The sequence below is a fragment of the Trichomycterus rosablanca genome, chromosome 3, assembly GCF_030014385.1.
Source record: "Trichomycterus rosablanca isolate fTriRos1 chromosome 3, fTriRos1.hap1, whole genome shotgun sequence".
NCBI classification, from domain to species: Eukaryota; Metazoa; Chordata; class Actinopteri; order Siluriformes; family Trichomycteridae; genus Trichomycterus; species Trichomycterus rosablanca.
In genome coordinates this window covers 18995614-19018709 of record NC_085990.1, presented here as the reverse complement: position 1 = coordinate 19018709, position 23096 = coordinate 18995614, and the positions used below count along the sequence as shown (strand labels likewise).

The following is a 23096-nucleotide window of genomic DNA, read 5'->3' as shown; positions in this document are numbered from 1 at the left end:
AGGAAAGAAAGAAGGTAGAAAACCCAGCCCAGGTCCAGCACTGCAGACATGGCCACTACAGGAGGTATATATAAATTATTCAACTAATTTAAATGCATGCAATATAAATTATGTTTTGCATTTGTTTGTGCTTATGTATAGAATAAATTGCATATTGAATAATTTATAATAGCAGAAATTTAACGAAAATCTTATTGCAGAATTTAAACAAATACACCCTAACAAAAGTTTTCTTGATGATAACCTATAAAACTCTTATTGCATATTTTGTATTTTGCATGTGCATGTATAAGTGTAAGTTTGGATTAGATTCAACTATTAGTAACCACAGTAAAAAAACACCCAATTAAAGCTTTAAAGCAATTTAGATGATTAAGAGACTTAATAACTACAGTATTAGACTAGTTCCACTGCTACAAAAACAACCCAGACGAGCTTTTTTATTTTACTATTATTATTATTATTTTTTTTGCTGGTGCCATTCTTTCTCCCACTGCAGTGATAATGGTGAAGCTGCTCATTTACCAGTTAATCCAGCATACCAGGTTTAAATCAGCAACATATAAACAATTTGCTTTAAAATTTATTGTTTATGTTTAAATGTATTGTTTTTTTTTATATAAAAGCATACTTTAAGTTATAGGCTGATAAGTTTATGCAGAACGAAATCACTGCGCATGCGCCCGTTTGGTTTGCAGACCTGCACACTTCTGCACTTTTCGCTGAGTTCATATTCCTGCACTGCAGCTGATCAATACTAAAACTGCTGGTAGGCGTCAGAACTACCAGATAACAGTTTGTTGGGATTTTTGTTTACAATTACATGCAGAATTATTAAATACAAAGTACTGATTTTTTTATTAGGTTATAATTTTTTATAAAGGTATTTTATATATTTTATAAAACTATTGTATATATAAAATTTTAAATGATTGAAAATTATGTACATAATTTAGCTAATAACTTCTATAAAAATGTTGCTCAACAATTAATCAATTAACTAATCTTGTAAGGCAACATAAGCTAACAAGTTCTTAAAAATTAATTGAACATTTATTTATTTATAATGATTTTAACATCATGTTGTACACACTTGGGGGTGGCGGGTCCGGGTCCTTTCTGTGTGGAGTTTGCATGTTCTCCCCATGTCTGTGTGGGTTTCCTCCAGGAGCTCCGGTTTCCTCCCACAGTCCAAAGACATGCAAGTGAGGTGAATTGGAAATACAAAATTGTCCATGGCTGTGTTTGATATTAAAACCTTGAACTGATGAATCTTGTTAGTCATGAATGTAACCAAAAGTGTGTAAAACATGATGTTAAAATCCTAATAAATACAATTAAAAAATGTACACACTTTGGTTACATTAATGACAGAACAGGTTGTTACTCGTTACACAAGATTCATCAGTTCACAAGTTTATAATTGTGACAATTTTGTATCTCAAATTCACCTCACTTGCATGTCTTTGGACTGTGGGAGGAAACCGGAGCACCCAGAGGAAACCCACACAGACATGGGGGGAACATGCAAATCCACACAGAAAGGACCCGGACCACCCCACCTGGGGATCGAACCCTGGACCTTCTTGCTGTGAGGCGACAGTGCTACCCAGCGAGCCTCAGTGCCGCCCCAATTAATTGAACAAGATGGGCTATGTTGCCTTACAAGATTAGGTACATGAATAACGTTATATTAACTAAAAAAACAAATAACTGAACAAACTCAAATTAGCCATTCATCGCAATGTAATTAGCTATACTGGAAGCTTACAATTTATCTGAAATGACTACATACAATATATTGTCTTTTTGAAGAAAGACTACTGCTTTTAAACTTGCACTGTATTTTAAAATCTTTTAAATGAAAAAAAAAACTGTTAATACAAAATGTTTAACAATGTCAATAAAATTGTCTTACATATAAAACAAGATGGGTTTTACTAGTTTAGTAGATAAGAAATGAATAATTGTGCAATGTTTTAAAAAATAGCTTAGCCAGACCAATGATATCCTTTAAACCATATAGTTAGTTATACTGAGGGCTTTAGAGTTAAACATAGCTTTACAACACTTAAGCTGTGTCTATGATTGATGTCACTTTTGCTTATTGCTTTTTTCTTCTTCTTCTTATAAAAGTATAGTGAATAGCTTTTTTCACTGACTCAGCATGGTTTATTTATTTGAAAAAACAGACATAGCAACATTAACAATGCCACATATTGGAAGAAAGCCCTGCTTTGTTGGCTGATGCTCAGTTGCAAAATTTACTTTGCTTGACATCCACTTACCATACATCACAGCATGCTATTGGGCACTATCCCAATTTTGTAATACAATTGCAGCTGCTTTCTTAAAAATGGAGGTACCTAAATGTATCTTTGCTGGCTGTGGGTGTGGTTAACTGACAATGGTTTTCTAAAGTATTTCAAGCCAATGTTTTTATATGCATTACAGAAACATGCAGTGTTGTCTCAGAAAGCAAAGACATATAGACATTAATTATTCTTTTTTTAGCTTTAACTTAATTTAACATTGGATTCTCTGAATCTTGGTATAATTTTATGGACTGTAGTTAGTAAAATCCAACTGTTAACCTATTCTCATACAAATATACTGTATTTGCTTAGTGGTAAACCTATACTTGTTTGTACACAATGCATTTTTAATGCAACCTCAATGCCCTGGTACACAGGTGTTTTTGATTATTCAGCACACTTACCAGTCCCAACTTTTTTGTAACGTGGTGCAGGCATAAATGCATGTAAATTACATTTTACCTACAGTACAAACAATTTTGGAACTGGGTTTGTAGTTTACCCATTAGGAATTCTCCTCTATCTTTTTAAATTATGATTCATTAAGTGTTTTCTGTAAAGGCCGCTTAGGTGGCGCAGCAGTAAAAACACACTCTAGCACACCAGAGCTGCCGGCTGGGCTGAGCAACCACGTGAACAACGATCGACCTGTTTTTCATATAGGGCTGGGGCATCAAGCCGGATAGGGTCTCTCTCATGACTGATGCAACTACGACCTCTGCTGACTGGTTGATGGCACCTGCACAGGGGCGGGGAAGGAATGCGTTGATCAGGGTGTGTCTCTCCGTACACAGTGCTTATCCACAGCTGATCTCATCTAGTGTAGGTGACAAAATGCATACGGCTGCTGCCCACATGTCGGAGGAGGCGTGGGTTAGCTTCGTTCTCCTCAGTCAGAGCTGGGGCCAGCATTAGTGGAGAGGAAGCATGACACAATCAGGCAGTAGGATGCGCTAAAAAGTCTGGAGAAAAAGGGGAGAAAATGCATAAACAACAACAACAACAACAACAAAAAGTGTTCTTTGTAAAGCAGAAACCCAATTTAATAAATTCCTAAACCCAAATCTGCATAAAGTTAGGTAAAAATGGCTGCATTTCCTAACATTATTAAACCTAAAATTTTACTACTGCAATGATTTCATGTTTCCCCCTCATGAGCTCTTAAATGTGTGCTGTTCTATGTCTCTTTACAGAATCATTTAGGGATGACCAAAGTGCCTTTGAGTATGGTAAGTATTATAGAAAAGAAGCACTGAGTACAAAAAACACTGCACAATATATTTTTTACTTAGCTTTTAATCATGTTAACACTAAAAGAGTGGGTGTTGCTCAGCGATATTTGATTCTCACCTCTAGTTTGCATAGAATTCCACTGGGTTATCCAGTTTCCTCCTAACTGCTAATTTGCCTCTACTACATTCAAATAAGTTAGCGGAAGTGTGAGTGTGGCTTGCCCTGCACTGCAACCCCAGGAAAAGTACAAATATATGAATGAATAAAGATAACTTGTACAAGAGGACAGTGGTAGCCTAGTGGGTAGAGCTTTGGGCTATTAACCGTAAGATTGGCGGTTCAAATCCAGGCTCTGCTATGTAGCCACTGTTGGGTCCTTGAGCAAGGCCTTTAACCCTGTCTGCTCCAGGGGTGCTGTATGATCTCTGACCCCAACTTCCAAACAAGCTGGTATATGCGAAGAAAGAATTTCATTGTATTGTATATGTATATATGACAAATAAAGTATATCTTCTTATTCTTATAAAACATGGCTTATTTATATAAAAACCTTTAAAAGATAAGGTTCAATAGGAGGGACTAAACAGTTGAAAGATTCTTCTTGAGCTAAACATTGCTGACCACAGAATACGGTCAGCGTGTACCGGATTATGTTTGCATTTAAAGAAAGCAGGGTATGAGGAAATGTTAACACAAACAAGAAGTCAGCTTGGACCTGTATTATTCATGCTCTATATTGCTTTGACTTTGATTTGGGGCAGCACGGTGGCTAAGTGGGTTGCACTGTCGCCTCACAGCAAGAAGGTCCTGGGTTCGATCCCCAGGTGGGGCTGTCCGGGTTCTTTCTGTGTGGAGTTTGCATGTTTTCCCCGTGTCTGTGTGGGGTTACTCCGGGTGCTCTGGTTTCCTCCCACAGTCCAAAGACATGCAGGTAAGGTGAATTGGATACACTAAATTGTCCATGACTGTGTTCGACATAATCTTGTGAACTGATGAACCTTGTGTGTAATGACAGGGCTGGTCGCACATGCGACCTAATTTCTCAATGGTGCGACTAAAAAAAATCTCAGGTCGCACCGGTGCGACCAGGCGTCCGAGGGAAAAAAAAAAACAACAGACACACATTAGGCCAATATCATGGTCTAAACCAATCAGAGATAGTGAAGGGCGGGACAATATTGTAGCGGTGATATGTGAGCGACATTCAGCTCAGCCAATCAGAATGCAGCACCAGGTTTATACACGTGCGGATGTTCTGCAGTAAGTTTAGTTTTGTATATGAGACTCGCTGGATGTCTCCAGAATGGAAGTTCGGGTTCTGGAGCTCGGCGGTGTAAAGTGTTGTAACGCTCACTGAAGTCCTGACTAAACAGTTAAAGTGACTCGACCCTGTCGTGTGCGTTTATTCCCACACCTCCACCACCGCACAGCAAAAGACCCGCAGCATCCCCACCGGACAGCGGCTAGGTGAGCCGACCCTCTACAGTAGCAAGGGGCTAATGCTAGCGGTAAAGTACCGCGATAGTGAAAGTAAAAACACGACAATATTTTCGTTAAGTAAAATATAAAAATAACTAAAAGACCAAAATATATTACAATACATGTAGTCAAAATACGCAGTGAGTGCACCGCAAGCGATTTTGGGAATCTGTGTAAAAGATTCAGTAAAGCCGATAATATTTAAGATTACACTCTAACACACACACACAAACATATACATATAATTTTAAATATACACACACACATAAATAGATATACACACATACATACACATTTACTCTATTATTATTTTTATAATTTTTATAAGTGTGCTATAATTAGTCTATAATACTATAATTAACTGTATTAACTGTATAATTACTACAGTATATTAACTGTAAAGAGCATGGGAAGACCATGGCCGGCAATAGTATATTTGTGACTGGTTCTAATACATTTCGAATTGAAAGGCTGAAAAAGCCCAATGCATCTATAAAACACATTACATGCCGCGATAAATGCACTGCCCGAGTGTCCCCCTCTCCCCACTGCCTTTCAGTGGCAGGCAGTAGCAAACAGATCATCAGACAAGGCCATGTTGACCAGATTGTTAGTTATTTACAAGTCAATATTGCCTGTGTGGACAGTGATTTAAAAAAAAAAAGTGAACCTGTAAAACTGCGGTGTTAAATGCGATGCGGTCGAAAATTTGGGTGCACCTAACTTTTGTGCTGGTGCACCTAAGAAAAAAAGTTAGGCGCACCAGTGCAACCAGTGCAAAAAGTTAGTCTAGAGCCCTGAATGAGTAACTACCGTTCCTGTCATGAATGTAACCAAAGTGTAAAACATGATTTTAAAATCCTAACAAACAAACAAACTTTGATTTGTTTCACCAGTTCTGTTTGATCAAGTTTTACCAGTGCACCATGATTACAACATCGGTGAATTTTGCTGTGTGTCAAATTTACTTTGCCTGAGCAAGATTCATTGACTGATACTTGTTTCTCCTAGATTATGAGACGCTTCGAACCACGGGGGTCATTCTCGCCGTGGTAATGTTTGTGGCTGGCATCCTTATAGCCCTGAGTAAGTTCATATTGCATTCAGGTTGACATTGATTGATTTAATAGGTGCTTTTCATCCACGCATAAACTATTATTACTATAAGCTTATTTGACATTTAATTTTAAAATCATGGTCATTAATATGGAGTTGCCTCACTCTTCTCACTCTTTTCGTTGGCTGGCTCACAATTGATTGGCTTAAAAATGATGTTTCATGTTCTTTGTGCTGGCCTCTACAACAGGGAGTTCCTCAACAACCAACTCATCGAACCATATCTTTATGTACATTTGTGCACAGGGGCACTTTCCTTCTATAACCCCAAATCAGAAAAGGTTGGGACAGTATGGAAAATGCAAATAAAATAAAAATGCAGTGTTCCTTACATTTACTTGAACCCAAGATATTTCATGTTTTATCTGCTCAACTTCATTTCATTTGTTAATACACCTCCATTCCTTCATTTCAGGCCAGCAACACATTCCAAAAAAGTTGGGAAGCAATTAAGGGCTAGTAATGAGGTGAAAAAACTAAATAATGATGTGATTACAAACAGGTGATGTCAACAGGTGATTGTAATCATGGTTTGGTACGAAAGCAGCATCCAGGAAAGGCTGAGTCTTTAATGAGCAAAGATGATCAGAGGATCTCCAGTTTGAAATATTTAAAAACAATGTGCCTCAAAGAAAGATTGGAAGGGATTTGCATATTTCTCCCTCTACAGTGCATAATATCATTAAACGATTCAAGGAATCAGGAGGAATTTCAGTGCGTAAAGGCCAAGAGCGCAAGCTTAAGCTGAACGCCCATGATCTTCGATCTCTCAGACAGCACTGCATCAAGAACCGCCACTCAACAATAGCTGATATAACCACATGGGTGACGGATTACTTTGGCAAACCTTTGTCAAGCACTACAATACAGAGTTACATGCACAAATGCTACTTAAAACTTTACTGTGCAAAAAAGAACACTTATGTTAACCATATCCAGAAGCGGCGTCGACTTCTCTGGGCTCGGAGGCATCTAGGATGGACCATCACACAGTGGAAAGATGTATTAGGGTCAGATGAATTAGAATTCCAGGTCTTTTTTGGAAAAAATGGACGCCGTGCGCTCCGGACCAAAGAAACATGTGACAACGACGACTCCGTACTGTTGCACATCTTAAGACATGTTTGCAGGAAGAACGGGACAAAATAAAACCTGTTACACTAAAACGCTTGGTATCCTCAGGAAATATTCCTCCAGAAATATTTCAAAATCTTGCAAAAAGCTTTCTTCAAAGAGTGGAGATCTTAAAGGGTAGGGGTGGCTCTGTAAGAATGTCCATGGTTTAGGAATAGGATTTCCTATAAGCTTATGGTCAGGAGTTTAGTTATTCATGCAGTCGATATTAACAGCAGTACATACACCTATCAGCCATAACATTAAAACCACCTCCTTGTTTCACTCACTGTCCATTTTATCAGCTCCACTTATCATATAGAAGCACTTTGTAGATCTACAATTACTGACTGTAGTCCATCTCTTTCTCTGCATGCTTTGTCAGCCTCCATTCATCTTGTTCTTCAATGGTCAGGACTCCACACAGAGTAGGTGTTATTTTGGTGGTGGATAATTTTCAGCACTGCAGTGACACTGACATGGTGGTGGTGTGTTAGTGTGTGTTGTGCTGATATGAGTGGATAAGACACAGCAATACTGATGGAGTTTTTAAACACCTCGCTGTCCCTGCTGGACTGAGAATAGTCCACCAACCCAATATATACAGTGGGGTCAAAAAGTATTTAGTCAGCCACTGATTGTGCAAGTTCTCCTACTTAGAAAGATGAGAGAGGTCTGTAATTTTCATCATAGGTACACTTCAACTATGAGAGACAAAATGAGAAAAAAAAATACAGGAAATCGCATTGTAGGATTTTTAAAGAATTTATTTGTAAATTATGGTGGAAAATAAGTATTTGGTCAATAACAAACAAGCAAGATTTCTGGCTCTCACAGACCTGTAACTTCTTCTTTAAGAAGCTCTTCTGTCCTCCACTCGTTACCTGTATTAATGGCACCTGTTTGACCTCGTTATCTGTATAAAAGACACCTGTCCACAGCCTCAAACAGTCAGACTGCAAACTCAACCATGGCCAAGACCAAAGAGCTGTCGAAGGACACCAGGAAGAAAATTGTAGACCTGCACCAGGCTGGGAAGAGTGAATCTACAATAGGCAAGCAGGTTGGTGTGAATAAATCAACTGTGGGAACAATTGTAAGAAAATGGAAGACATACAAGACCATTGATAATCTCCCTTGGGGTCAAGATCTTATCCCGTGGGGTCAAAATGATCATGAGAACAGTGAGCAAAAATCCCAGAACTACACGGAGGGACCTGATGAATGACCTGCAGAGAGCTGGGACCAAAGTAACAAAGGTTACAATCAGTAACACACTACGCCGAGAGGGACTCAAATCCTGCAGTGCCAGGTGTGTCCCCCTGCTTAAGCCAGTACATGTCCAGGCCCGTCTGAAGTTTGCCAGAGAGCATATGGATGATCCAGAAGAGGATTGGGAGAATATCATGTGGTCAGATGAAACCAAAATGGAACTTTTTGGTAAAAACTCAACTCGTCGTGTTTGGAGGAAGAAGAATGCTGAGTTGCATCCCAAGAACACCATACCTACTGTGAAGCATGGGGGTGGAAACATCATGCTTTGGGGCTGTTTTTCTGCAAAGGGGACAGGACGACTGATCTGTGTTGAGGGAAGAATGAACTGGGCCATGTATTGTGAGATTTTAAGCCAAAACCTCCTTCCATCAGTGAGAGCATTGAAGATGGAACGTGGCTGGGTCTTCCAGCATGACAATGATCCCAAACACACCGCTCGGGCAATTAAGGAGTGGCTCCGTAAAAAGCATTTCAAGGTCCTGGAGTGGCCTAGCCAGTCTCCAGACCTCAACCCCATAGAAAATTTGTGGAGTCCGTGTTGCCCAGCGACAGCCCCAAAACATCACTGCTCTAGAGGAGATCTGCATGGAGGAATGGGCCAAAATACCAGCTACAGTGTGTGCAAACCTGGTGAAGACTTACAGGAAACGTTTGACCTCTGTCATTGCCAACAAAGGTTATGTTAGAAAGTATTGAGTTGAACTTTTGTTATTGACCAAATACTTATTTTCCACCATAATTTACAAAAAAACTCTTTAAAAATCCTACAATGTGATGTCCTGGATTTTTTTTTCTCATTTTGTCTCTCATAGTTGAAGTGAACCTATGATGAAAATTACAGACCTCTCTCATCTTTCTAAGTAGGAGAACCTGCACAATCAGTGGCTGACTAAATACTTTTTGACCCCACTGTATACAGCAAACAGTGCCCCGTGGGTAGCGTCCTGTGACCACTGATGAAGGTCTAGAAGATGACCAACTCAAACAGCAGCAATAGATGAGCGATCGTCTCTGACTTTACATCTACAAGGTGGACCAACTAGGTAGGAGTGTCTAATAGAGTGGACAGTGAGTAGACATGGTATTTAAAACCTCCAGCAGCGCTGCTGTGTCTGATCCACTCATACCAGCACAACACACACTAACACACCACCACCATGTTATTGTCACTTCAGTGCTGAGAATGATCCACCACCTAAATAATACCTGCTCTGTGGTGGTCCTGTGGAGGTCCTGACCATTGAAGAACAGGTTGAAAGCAGGCTAAAAAAGTATGTATAGAAATAGATGGACTACAGTGAGTAATTGTAGAACTACAAAGTGCTTCTATATGGTAAGGGGAGCTGATAAAACGGGCAGTGTGTGTTTTAATGTTATGGCTGATCGGTGTATTTTTAGTATGGACAATTTTAAGATGAATAAGGACTTTGAAAGATAAACAGGGTTATTTTCACATAAATTAAGTTTATAGAATGTAGTCACAGATGTATCACAATTGGCTAGATTGTAAATTTGTATATCTAGCATACATCCTAAAGTTATTTGTGTATTTTTAATGTTTTAACATGTTCTTGTCGTTCACAGGTAATAAATTCAAATGCTCAAAATCCAAGTAAGACCTTGCACAGGGGTGAGAAGCCTGCTCTATGCATGTGGAATGAATTGGAAATAAAGAAGAGACGTAAAGAACGAACAGACATTTTCCCAGAGGACTCTTCAGTGCAAAAATTCCACCTGCTGTTATGTAGCCCTTGGGTTTAAGGCTTTCCAAACTGTCCATCCGTTTTTTTTTTAGTACAGTCACATTGCCTACTCAGAAAAGTATTTATAAAGCATTATAATTGTGTACAATTATACATTTGTGTAAAATGTAGCTGTGAGCACTGTTTCAATATAAGACATTCTGGATAGGCAGTATGAATCTGTACTGTTGAAATGAAATGCATGTTCTCTCAGCGATGACTTGCCTGATGACTGCTTCTGATTGTCGACTGATAAAGTTCTTGTTTAATAACTGCATTATTAATGTATGGCAGAATTTGGTACTAATACTAAAGTATGATAGTTATAATAAGATAATTGAACTACCCAGATGTCCTACCTTAGATTTTTGATTGTGCACGGCTACTTACTGAGATCTTTGATAAGTATTTAAAGAATTCTGCAGTCTTTCTGTCTGGGCATAATACCTTTTATCCTTTGTCTCTCTTTTTTTGCAGATCGAGTCCTGTAGAACGGTCTCAGACTCTGGCGACAGAGGGTAAGATCACCTGACAAGCAAACATCACATCCAAAACCTTGGCTGTCATTCAAAGTGTGTCTTCTTTGTAGCAGTAAACAACCTCCATTCTTCTAGGAAGGCTTTTACTAGATTAGAAAATTATGCTTCATTTCCATTAAGCCACAAAAACAAAGGTGGCGCATTGATTTTGGCTAATGGTTTACAGTCTAGGTTTTAGTTCATCAAAGTTGTTGGATGTGGTTCTTTTACTCCAAACTTGAACTTCATTTGTGCATGGTGGCATAGAGGATCACAGTTCTCCAGGATGGCATTGTTTGTAACCATTAAGCTCAAACCATTAAACTTTACAGATGTCACTGTGTATTGTTTTCCTGAAACTTAGATTTGTTGAGTCCAATGGTGGTGTAGTTTACACCACTTCAGCTGGAACTTGGCATTTCACCTGGTGATTTCAGATTTTTTTATGCATTATACAGCGATCAGCCATAACATTAAAACCTCCTTGTTTCTACGCTCACTGTCCATATTATCAGCTCCACTTACCACATAGAAGCACTTTGTAGTTCTACAATTACTGACTGTAGTCCATCTGTTTCTCTGCATGCTTTGTTAGCCCCCTTTCATGCTGTTCTTCAATGGTCAGGACACCCACAGGACCACTACAGAGTAGGTATTATTTGGGTGATAAGTCATTCTCAGCACTGCAGTGACACTGACATGGTGGTGGTGTGTTAGTGTGTGTTGTGCTGATATGAGTGGATAAGACACAGCAATACTGATGGAGTTTTTAAACACCTTATTGTCACTGCTGGACTGAGAATAGTCCACCAACCAAATATATCCAGCCATCAGTGCCCCATGGGCAGCGTCCTGTGACCACTGATGAAGGTCTAGCAGATGACCAACTCGAACAGCAGCAATAGATGAGCGATCGTCTCTGACTTTACATCTACAAGGTGGACCAACTAGGTAGGAGTGTCTAATAGAGTGGACAGTGAGTGGACACGGTATTTAAAAACTCCAGCAGCGCTGCTGTGTCTGATCCACTCATACCAGCACAACACACACTAACACACCACCACCATGTCAGTGTCACTGCAGTGCTAAAAATAATCCACCACCTGAATAATACCTGCTCTGTGGTGGAACTGTGGGGGTCCTGACCATTGAAGAAGTGGAGCTGATAAAATGAACAGTGAGTGTAGAAACAAGGAGGTGGTTTTAATGTCATGGCTGATCAGTGTATGTTTCAGTACTCTGTGAAATTTACCCAGATAGTATCATTGCAGTTGGAGAAAAAAGGAAGTGACTCCCCAATTTGGCCTTTCTTTCTTTAGACATGGCCAGTACCTTTAGTCCAAGGTAGTTAGCTTTAGACCACTTTGCTTAAATTTGAAAGGTGGAATCATATAACACTCACTCACTCACTTTCTTAACCGCTTATCCAATTAGGGTCGCGGGGGATGCTGGAGCCTATTTTCAATGGGCGCAAGGCACACAGTAACAACCTGGATGGGGCGCCAGTCCATCGCAGGGCAGACACACATACACACACACATCCAATCACCTATAGGGCAATTCATTGTCTCCAATTAACCTGACTGCATGTTTTTGGACTGTGGGAGGAAACTGGAGCTCCCGGAGGAAACCTACGTGGGGAGAACATGCAAACTCCGCACAGAACGGACCCGGACCGCCCAGCCTGGGGCTCGAACCTAGGACCTTCTTGCTGTGAGGCGACAGTGCTACTCACTGAGCCACCGTGCCGCCCGTAATCATATATCATAGGTGTATGCTTGATTTTATGCCCCTGTTGGCATAGGATAAAGCTAAAATATACCCTATGCCCAAAGTATGTACTTCTTTAAATTAATGAGTTCAGGGATTTGACCCACAGCTATTGATTTTATACAGCTGGTAAATAAAATCATAATCATTTTGTAAAAAAAAAAGAACAATAATATATAAAATAAGTTTGAAAGATTTGTTGAAGGGTCTCATCATGTGCCACCATGAGCACTAATTTGACAGGGGTTTTGTGTAAAGGAACTTCTGTAGCCTGAGCCTTGACCTCGATAGAAAATCCACATAACTGCCCATGATTTTGGAATAGGATGTCCAAATAGCTTATGGTCTGGTGTTAGCATACTTTTGGCCATGTAGTGAAGATCAACTCAGTAACTAATGGGGGTGTCTTCATATGTTTTATGTAGTTTACTTACTGTTATTGGATCCTGTGATAATTACGTTTTCTCTTCTTTTTTCCAGTGCCCTCTCAGTCAGTATAGAGGTGAATATGTGCCAGCAACTTCAGCAAGAAAAGAAGCTCATATGCTCAAGGGTGCTCAATAGAATGTATGAGCGAGCTGCATGGGATTGTCTACTTTTTACTACCCTGGATTTTGAGGTTTTGTCTTTGTAGGTCTCTTTATGTAAACACCAGTTCGGTCACGATTTGTAGCTTTTGGACATCACTGATTCTATTAGCATGGTTACAATTTGCTTTAATTCAGTGTAATCAATTCAATCCAATACTCATTGTTTTAAAACCCACACACGGTTCATTAAGATTAAGATGATTTAATCTCAGTTGTGGTGTACTGTTCTTCGACATGTGATGTCCACTTTCGCTTCTTTTCTTGTTTAATTCATTGTTTTGGTTTTTCAACCATGACTATCTAGATATCACTACATACTGCAGCAGCATTTTAAAAGTTCCACATTTTGTCATACTAACTGCATCATTTGATAGCTAAACAGAATCTATAAGCAAATGAATGTATAACTTTCACATAAGTACCTAACAGCTTGTACCTCAAATCTTTTACTAAATAAAGGCTTCTAATATTTATAATTAGCATGTTCAAATGTACAATTAGCATGTGCATTTTGTTTTTAAACATTGTGTGGAAGACAATAATCGTTTGGTGCATTTAAAAATGCAAGATGTGGCTCAATAAAATTCTGAATGATCAATTAGTAGTTGTGTTTTGTACAAGTAGATAGTCTTGCGGTGCATCCTCGTGCCTTCTCTTTAATGGAGAAACGATGCACGAGCCTGGCCGTCCACATGTCTTTGGAGAAAATGGAATTTGTAGGACCAGTCAACCTTCCTGCTCCAATGTCCAGTTTCGATGCCTGAACAGGATCCTTTAACGCTGGACTGGAGCTAGATATTGTTGTGAAAATATATTTCCCCCTTCCTGATTTTGTTTGCATATACCTTACAGTTTAACACATGTACACACAATATACAGTTTTAACTGATCTGTTCATTCATTAAAGGAACAATTTATTAAGCAGCAAATGTTTTGAACGACCTAAACCATAACTGGTTGTTCCACCAATTGCTTTAATTTGGCCATATTAGAGGGCTTTTAAGGAGGGGCTTCCACAGCATCTTAATGGGGTTTGTTCATTCCAAAATTAGATTTTCTTTAAGCCATTATGGGGTGGTTGGTCCTGATGGTATGATTTTCTAAATGTACAATAGTGTGGTCAAATTAATGCCAGATGTATTTGGACCCATGTTATCAGTTTACAGAACATTATCCCAAAATGCTTTGTGGTCATTAAGGTACTTTTGGCAAATAGACTTTATATTTCTCATTTGAACATTTCTCCTGGCAACCTTTAATGACAATGTTCAATTTCTTAAATATGAATTTGCCTTCCATCTTTACCACAATAACAGCCTCTGATCTTTCTACAAGATTTACAAGAGCGTATTATAGGAATTTGTACACATTCTGTCATTTGCTGTAAACCATTTTTAAATGCCAATGCTTTGATAAAAATCCCCTAATCAAAAATATGATGAAAACAGCATCCTGTGACCAAATGCTAAAAGATTAACACATATCATGCATGAAGAGAGAAAATAGCTTTAGTCTCAAACTTCACACATACAAGAAGTGTTAACAGGATATTGTTCTAGGGCCGGTAAGTTTAATCAGTGTTTAAAAATACCAACAACACCAAAGAACCTGATGCACTCATACCAGAAAAACAACACTCTACCATGTCATCAAAATGTTGTCATTGCAGTGCTAAAAATGGGCCACTATTCAAACATCATCTGGTCAGTAGGGTTCCTAAAGGGGTTCCTTTTGATTGATATATGGGGCAGAGATGGGGACTTGAGTTAGTCGCACACACAGCGACTTCACACTCGGACTCGTTTCAAATGAGTCGGACTCACAAAAAATGTCAGCAACGAAGTCAGCAACATTAGTTACATCATGTGACAAATGTGATCCGACATCATTATGATCATGTCATTTTCTGCTCTCTAGTAACGCTCCGGCCTGGGTTGATCTCTTCCTAGACTTTAAAAGATGTGGTAAGGAAATTCCTCCGAAAGGCCAATATGTTTTATTTATTTTCAATGACCCTTTATTTAACCCCAAAGAGCACTTTGTAATTAACCTGATTATAATTTTAGCCAAATTTTATTTACATAAAATGAAATTTGCCAGGAAAATACCTACACATATGACCTTTGTTGGAACAGATTTGTATAACTATATAGATACATTGGTAAAATTCAGCAAAATAAGAAATGTGTTAAATCTATTTCATTGTTAAAGCTTTTCAATTTTATCTGAATCCTAAATGGTATTATTGTTTGTTTATTGTTTCTTGTTTTTCTTTTTCTTTATTTTCTTCTCTTTCTCTGATGAATGATAAATATTGAACTTATATCTGTTTGCTGTATAATTATGTTCGATTGTTATTTGCATTTAATAAAAAAAATAAAAAAATAAAAATAACGCTCCGGCCGTCTTAACCCGCAACGCACACAATGGGTAAATGTTCCAGCCAGCTTCCGGCGCAGTGATGAAGCGTCGCTCCCTACCTAAAATGGTGGAATACCCTACTTAGTGCACTTCACAGTAACAGATAATGTGAATGGAACGCTCCTACAGAATTGGCACTAATGATTGTAAGAACCGCTTTCTGAACCAATCAGACCTTCTGATTTTAATTTTTAGTAAGAAATGCTATCTGTTATTTGCATGTATTTAGTTTGCAGCGTCACACAGATGATCAATCAATGATCAATCAATCAGTGTCAATGAAACGCTTGATTGGCTTTCTAACGGGTTTGTGTTTTACTTCACAACCGGGAAAGGTTTGGAGGTTTTAAATTATAAGCACATTTACAAAATAACGGATTATATTCCTAATGGGACAACACACGGTTATAAATTTAATAGCATTAAAAAGAACATAAGCTAAGGTAAGCAGTATTATGGATTTTTTTGCTGTGTTTGGGATTTTGGCCGCTGTGCTGTAATTTGCAATGAAAACAAAACGTCAGTTTAAGCTTTTAACTGGTAACTAACTAGGAAAGTAAAGGCACGAAGTAAAACTGCAAAATACAGTCACTAATCTGTTGTTGTTTTTTATCTGAACTTACATATTATTTGTTTATTTCTACGCTACATTTCCAATATATGTTTTGTGCAGAGGTGGAAAGTAACGAATTACATTTACTCGCATTACTGTAATTGAGTAGTTTTTTTGTGTGCTTGTACTTTTTAAAGTAGATTTTACAACCAGTAATTTTACTTTTACTTAAGTATGTCTTGTATTAATAATTGTAATTCGCTACATTTTAAATAACATCCATTACTGAGTGAAAAAAAACGCTAAAAAATCGCGTCTGGGAAACTGCTGCAGTGAATTCTGCGATAGAAAATAAACTGGTGCTAAAATAAAGGAGCTGTAATCTAGGTATAGAGTAGGGAAGGGCGATTTTTAAAAGTTTAACATGTTTTGTTATTTGATAACATAGTCTGATGTCAAAGAATGGCAAAATTTTGTCTTACATCTTGAAGGTTTTCTTTGGGTCATTTAGTGAAAGTCACAACACCTGTAACCTTGACTTGTTTTGAGTTATGAGATTTGCAGTATGACTGTTGTTTTGGTATTTGTTAGTGATAAAAAAAAAGGCTGGTCTATAGAATCCACAATTAATGCCAACTTCAGTGGTTATACAGTTTGAAAAAGTTTTATGGGATGGTCTGTACTAAAATGACACATTACACATCCCTAAATGTTTTAAATGTTGTATCAACATGTTTTTTTCTATTATATTTTAAATAAAACAACTATTGTGAGATTAATATCCACTTGTCCTGTTTGCATTACACAGAAGAGACACCCCCTCCTGTAAAAAAAGTAACTAAGTAACTTTTACTCTGAGTACATTTTAAATGAGTTACTTTTTACTTTTAACTTGAGTAGATTTTTAGTTAAGTAATTTTACTCGTACTTAAGTAAAAATTCATTAAAGTAATAGTACTTTTACTTGAGTACAATATTTTAGTACTCTTTCCACCTCTGGTTTTGTGTATATTATATTGACTCGTGACTTGACTCGGACTCTAGCCTAAAGACTCGTGACTTGACTCGGACTCTAGCCTAAAGACTCGTGACTTGATGTGGACTCTAGCCTAAAGACTCGTGACTTGATTCGGACTCTAGCCTAAAGACTCGTGACTCGACTCGGACTCTAGCCTAAAGATTCGTGACTCGATTTTGTGACTTGTGAACATCTCTGATATGGGGTACGGGCAAAAGAAGGGTGGCATGGTGGGTGTCATGCAGTGGCGATTTCTCTAAGACTGCAAGGGAAGCTCAGCTTCCACTAAAATGTCATAAATTAAATGGTCAGATATGTACAGTTGTGTTAACATTTCATTGACTACAAATGCGTTAGAACACGTTCATCTCGAAGACGAGTTCGTTCAGAATTCACAAATCGACTGACTCGAACTTCTCATACATTCCCGTAGAGGCAATGCATTTGCCCGCAGAAGGTGAGCGTCTCTTCACTTCAATAGGACTGCATGGAAGTTTTTTTTTAATTGCTTCGAAACTCGCCGGTCATTGGATAAATGCCACGATTTTGTTTTTGGCTGAGCGTCTCTGGGGGTGAATGGAGCTGTGGGCGGGTCTGGACGCTGAGCTTCTGCAAGATGATTGGAGGATCAGTGAAAGACTGAATCCCGTTTTGATTGACAGCTATTTTGAGATCTACACCTTCAATTAATCACTGGGAGCTTCAGTCCCATCGCGGATTTTGCGAGTGAAGTCGAAAGACAAACTGCATCCCATTTCAGGCCATTTTCTTGAAAAGGAACGCAGGGCAGAATTTATATATAAATAAATTGACAAATTTTATGATGTAAGCCGACAATGAGCTTCCCCTCTTTGAAAGACCAGAAGCCGCCACTGGTGTCATGTTAGGTGTTGCTTATAAAATAATCAATGATTGTGCTTGATAAGTAGTGTATAGTAAATATACACCTAATAGGGTCATGTATGATCTGTAAGTATTGCGATTTTAATCATTAAAAACGAAAAACAAAACAAAACTAAAGATCCATATTGAGTACTGAGTACTGTATGGTCTTAAAATAAACTGAATGAACGAGAGAGGAAAGAAACACTCACCGTTAACCCCGCCCCCATCTGTCTAGCCCCGCCCTTGTCCTGTGTGTATGTGTGTGTGTCATCACAACAGTGCGTGCGCGTGTGTATTTGGTGAAAAGTCCCGGAGGCTGTTGAATGAGACATTAGTACTCAACCGAGACCTGAAGCCTGAAACGGAGGATAGAAGAACCTGAATTACCTGCTGTGAGGAGCTGACAACTAAAGACTGCTGTTAAAGAGAGTTCTGACATGCACGTACAGAAATGTGAGTTGTTTTTATTTTAAACGGCCTCTTTAATATAATTATTTTAACTGTATTGTAGTGGTGTTTTGAGTCAGCTTATGATAGGGCTGCCTGAGCTTTTTTAAACAAATATAACGCAATATGGACTAATACCTAAGCCCTTGTTTAGATGTCATTTAAAAGTTGTTCGCATTCAGTGTATGCATATATATATATATGTATATATAAGAAAGCTATAATATATCTATGTATGTATGTTCATATGTATTTGCAGTGGTATTTACTCGTCGCCTAGGTAAAGCAAAGTAAAACAAAACTCAATTACTAGGTACAACTCTGTGGAACCCTGTATTTTCTATCATAGTCCCCGCTAGTTGGTCATACTGTCAGTGTGTAGCGTTAAACACACACACACACACACACACACACACACACACACTGCTCGTTCGGCTATCCCCTTACCTCAACATTAATTTCACTTCTCGTTTCATGTAGGTGTGGGTCACAGAGAAAAGCTTTACGTAGTGCTTGTTTATATTGCAAATTAGTGAGTAGTGGTTGGTTGAGGAACGAGTTGACTCTTTGACTCGGCTCCTTTATGTAAACCTTAGGAGTCGAGTTATAGTGGAAAGCCTTTTCAAGATCAAGTTCGATCAGTGACATCAAGAAAGTATAATAGACTGCACTTAATATACTGGCATATTATAGTCAAGTCAAAAGTTAATATTCACCTGTAGCAGTGTACATGTGAAAGGTTTTTTTTTTTATATATAGAATAGAATGCCTTTATTTGTCATATATACATATACAGGTGTACAGTACAATGAATTTCTTTTTTCGCATATCCCAGCTTGTATTTTTGGAAAATGAGGTGCAGGGTTAAGGGCCTTGCTAAAGGACCCAACAGTGGCTACATGGTAGAGCTGGGATTCGAACCCAAAGCCCTACCCACTAGGCTACCACTTTCCCCTAAGTCATTTCAGTCCTTTATGGTGACTAAATTATTTGAATGCAAACTTCTTTATCCAATAAAAGTTTGTGAATTTGAGGAGTTTATTCATGGTTTCTAAAACAATGTAGGGTTAAACATAAACCGAGCAACCTGATCATTAATTTGGGGGTGTAGAATAATTAAATAAAGTAATTCATCTTTGTTTTATTTGTGTCCATATAAATAGGACTGCATGTATTTAAAAATACATACATAGCTAAACCAAAGTCTTTTGCAAAGAAAAACTAAACATGTACACCCCCCCCCCCCCCCCCCCAAAAAAAAAAAAAAACCCTTTCAACTTGTATGACACATTCAATGGAAATTTGTCTAGAAGGTTGCTTGACTGTAAACAGTGCCATTTGTGTCCCAGAAGCTTTTTATTAATGATGGACCAGTTGTGTGTGGTTCTGATTACTTGGACACATTTTCTTTCAGCATAATATGACAGGTGTTGTTCACAAGACATCACTGAACAAGGTATCACTATTCTGTGTACTTTTATGAGACAGTATAGTCGAACTAGCCCTGTTTATATGGACACAGAGAGTCACCAGCTGTAATACTGTTATAATCATCATGTCATATAATTGTTTAGTAAAAGGAAGAGAAATTAATTGTTCTTTAACTTAAGAAAGAAAAACTAGTAATGCTTTCAAAAGGTAGACACTTTTGGGAGTCGGTTCTTTCAGTGAGTCAAATGTTATGACTCACCGAAAAGAATCGAAACACCCCTTACTATACACATGACTAACCTTCTGTCACTGCAAAAAAGAGCCTTTCTGTAGTACAGCAGGTGTAGTGACAGACTGTACCACCCAGATCTAACCATTTAACTGTGACTCTAAAGGGTCACTGCGGTCTAGTTTTGCTTAAACACACATATTTAAATCGCTGAACCGTTCAGTTTTTGAGTTACATTAAGGTATGCGTCAGAACAAAGGCTGACACGATAGCGAAATTACCACTAGGGTGCGTGGAGGGGACACGGGCAGCGGAATCCCCGCACCGCCCCCGCGTGTGACTCAGTGGTCAGGGATTTCCGTCATTTGAATATGAAGAGGGCATCCCTGGTCGAAGTTAATGTCAAGTCAAGATGATTTTTTTTTTTATTTTCAAGCGTAGACATTATCTCATGTACACAGTGTTCTGATGGCTGGTAAAGTACCTATTAGGTCAGTGATTTTCAAGCTGTGCTACCATGTAGTATTGCAAATAATAATAATAATAATAAGTATTCATTAATTAATAATTTAAATTTGGCATATGCTTTTCATCTGTAATTTACATATCTAACATATGTCTTTCTGAAAACAAATAAATAACATCAGGGCTGAGGCACAGAGATGGTAGAGATAATGCCAGCTCTGATGCATCAGACACAGTACACCTGTTAAAAATGGCACAGTCTGGCATCTGATGTTAATCTAAACACAGACAGCACAGCTTGAGTAAGCAAGTGTCGAAAAGCGGCTAGCTGACATTTGATTATGTCATAATTTTGGTATGTACTACAACTGACACAAAGAAAGAACCAACACCAGGGTTTTTTTTTACTAAACGGACATACTGTACATAAGGGCCTACTGTGTAGAACTGTGTGTAACCCATGTTACTAGGATTTATTTTGCTTGATTATCACTGTAGCTCAATATAAAAAGTTGGAGAATCATTGCATTAGGTCATTTTTTATGTTAAAGCTTATTAAGGAAAACAATATTTGGTGGACCTAAATACTATTATGTATTCCCAGTTCCAGAATGGGACAATCTGTCAGCTTTGGTATTTAACTCCTAACCCAGGTCACCTTGCACATAATAACTGGTGGTCTTTGGTCACATTTGGGTACAGTACCAATCCACTGTTAGTGGAAGGACACTAAATGCAAAGCTTAAATTCAAGTCCCCAGAACTATGTGCGCTGTTCATTATACAAATACTAAAATCGTACTTTCTTTCCCAGTTAACTAGAGTTCCAGTGTTAAAAATGTAACATGATACCCAAATATTAAAGAAATAAAACACAGTAAGGATGGACTTTCTTAAAAACTAGGCTTAATAAACTTTTGTAGTGTGTAAAGTAAAGTAATATCACTAACAAATTGGGGCATGTACAATTATTATTTTATTTATTTATTTTAGTCATACAGTTATTAATGTTCTATATATGAGTAATGTATTAATGCATTTTATGTATAAATGTATCTAATTGTTTTATAATTGTGTTTCAAAAATCACAACTATGAAAGCTCAATATTTTTCCTCTGTCCATTTTTTTGTAGTTCTAACATCTGCATTTTTTTTCTCTTTTATTTATGTTCTTCCTTTCTGTGTTTACTACATGATTTTAAATGTTAATGGATTAATTTAAATGTTGTGTAATATATTGACTAGAAAATACAGTAAGCATATTCCTAAGCAGCAGCTAACGTTTAACTAATTATTATTACTGACGTTTGCATTCATAATGCAATGAACTTAACAAGAGGTCATCGGCACAAGGACCATCACTCTAAAGTTCGAAATACATTTCAAATCATTGTGAAAGTTTTCAGTGCAAGTATTTTTCCTCTGTCCTTCATTACACAGATTTTGTAACCTTACCAATCTTGCTGTGATTCTCACAAGTCTAATTTTGAAATAGCATGTGCAGCTTCCTGGGAAGTGAAACCAAAACCAAACACCACTCACATTTTAGTGTGAGCTCAGGAACTAGAAACTAGTTAATTTTCCTTCACCTATATGTATATAAATATTAATGTTTAATATTGATCTTCCTTAACCAGTCTATTCTGATCGGGGCTGTGGTGGGTTCACTTGATAGGACACTTCTAGCATGTTTTTGGGAGGTGCAATAAAACCATAGAACTTAAAACAAAAAACATACATGGGTCATTCCTGGGACTGGGTGCCTTTTGGACCTTAAAACTTTTTGAAAATGAAACACTGTTTTAATTTGTTTTTCATGTTTTATTATCAAAAGGACATGTTATACTTTTCCGAACTAATACTGGTCAAGCTAACTTACACATGCACCTCATATACACTGTGACGTCCACCCTGTTACGTATTAGGTCGTAACAGGGTGGACCATAACAGGGTGGACATTCTGACATAAAATGAGCCATTAGCTAGCGAGTGAGCAAAACCATGCTAGCATAAAAGTGAATTCAGACAAAGAAATCATATTGATTTTATCTCATATATCCCATAACAGGGTGGACATGTTATGGTTGACCATATAAGACTTTTAGGATAAAATGTGGAAAAAAACAACATTAAAATGAGAAGTTAGCCACTAATCTTCCACAGTTGTTTTCCCTCTAAAAAGATCATGTGAGCTCCAGAAAATGATGTCAGTATGTAAAACAGCTTTTCATTTTAAGAGACAATAGTAAGAAATAACAGGGTGGACAGCAACCTGAGGGACGTGTGAAAAACCCTTATAATCAGCAATAAAATGAAACTCATAAAGAAAAAAAAATCCAAGGTTTAGAGGAACTTAAGAAAACCTTTTAAACAGTATTGAAAGACTGAGATATTTTCATGATTAAACCTCATATATCCATCACTACATCATATACAGCACAGGGGACATGGGAAAACCTCTGGTATCTAAGAGATAATTTATTTTGGAGGGGGTAGA

The 23096-nt window shown here is 37.9% G+C and overlaps 1 protein-coding gene across 1 annotated transcript; it reads left to right on the top strand.

Moving 5' to 3' along the window:
• fxyd7 (FXYD domain containing ion transport regulator 7) lies at positions 1-13749 on the top strand. Its single transcript, XM_062991928.1, has 6 exons — positions 1-64; positions 3509-3544; positions 6039-6113; positions 10116-10143; positions 10751-10791; positions 13042-13749. Exons 1-6 carry the CDS (start codon positions 49-51, stop codon positions 13059-13061), a joined length of 216 nt encoding a protein of 71 aa, XP_062847998.1. The 5' UTR covers positions 1-48; the 3' UTR covers positions 13062-13749.
• The last annotated feature ends 9347 nt before the right edge of the window (positions 13750-23096 follow it).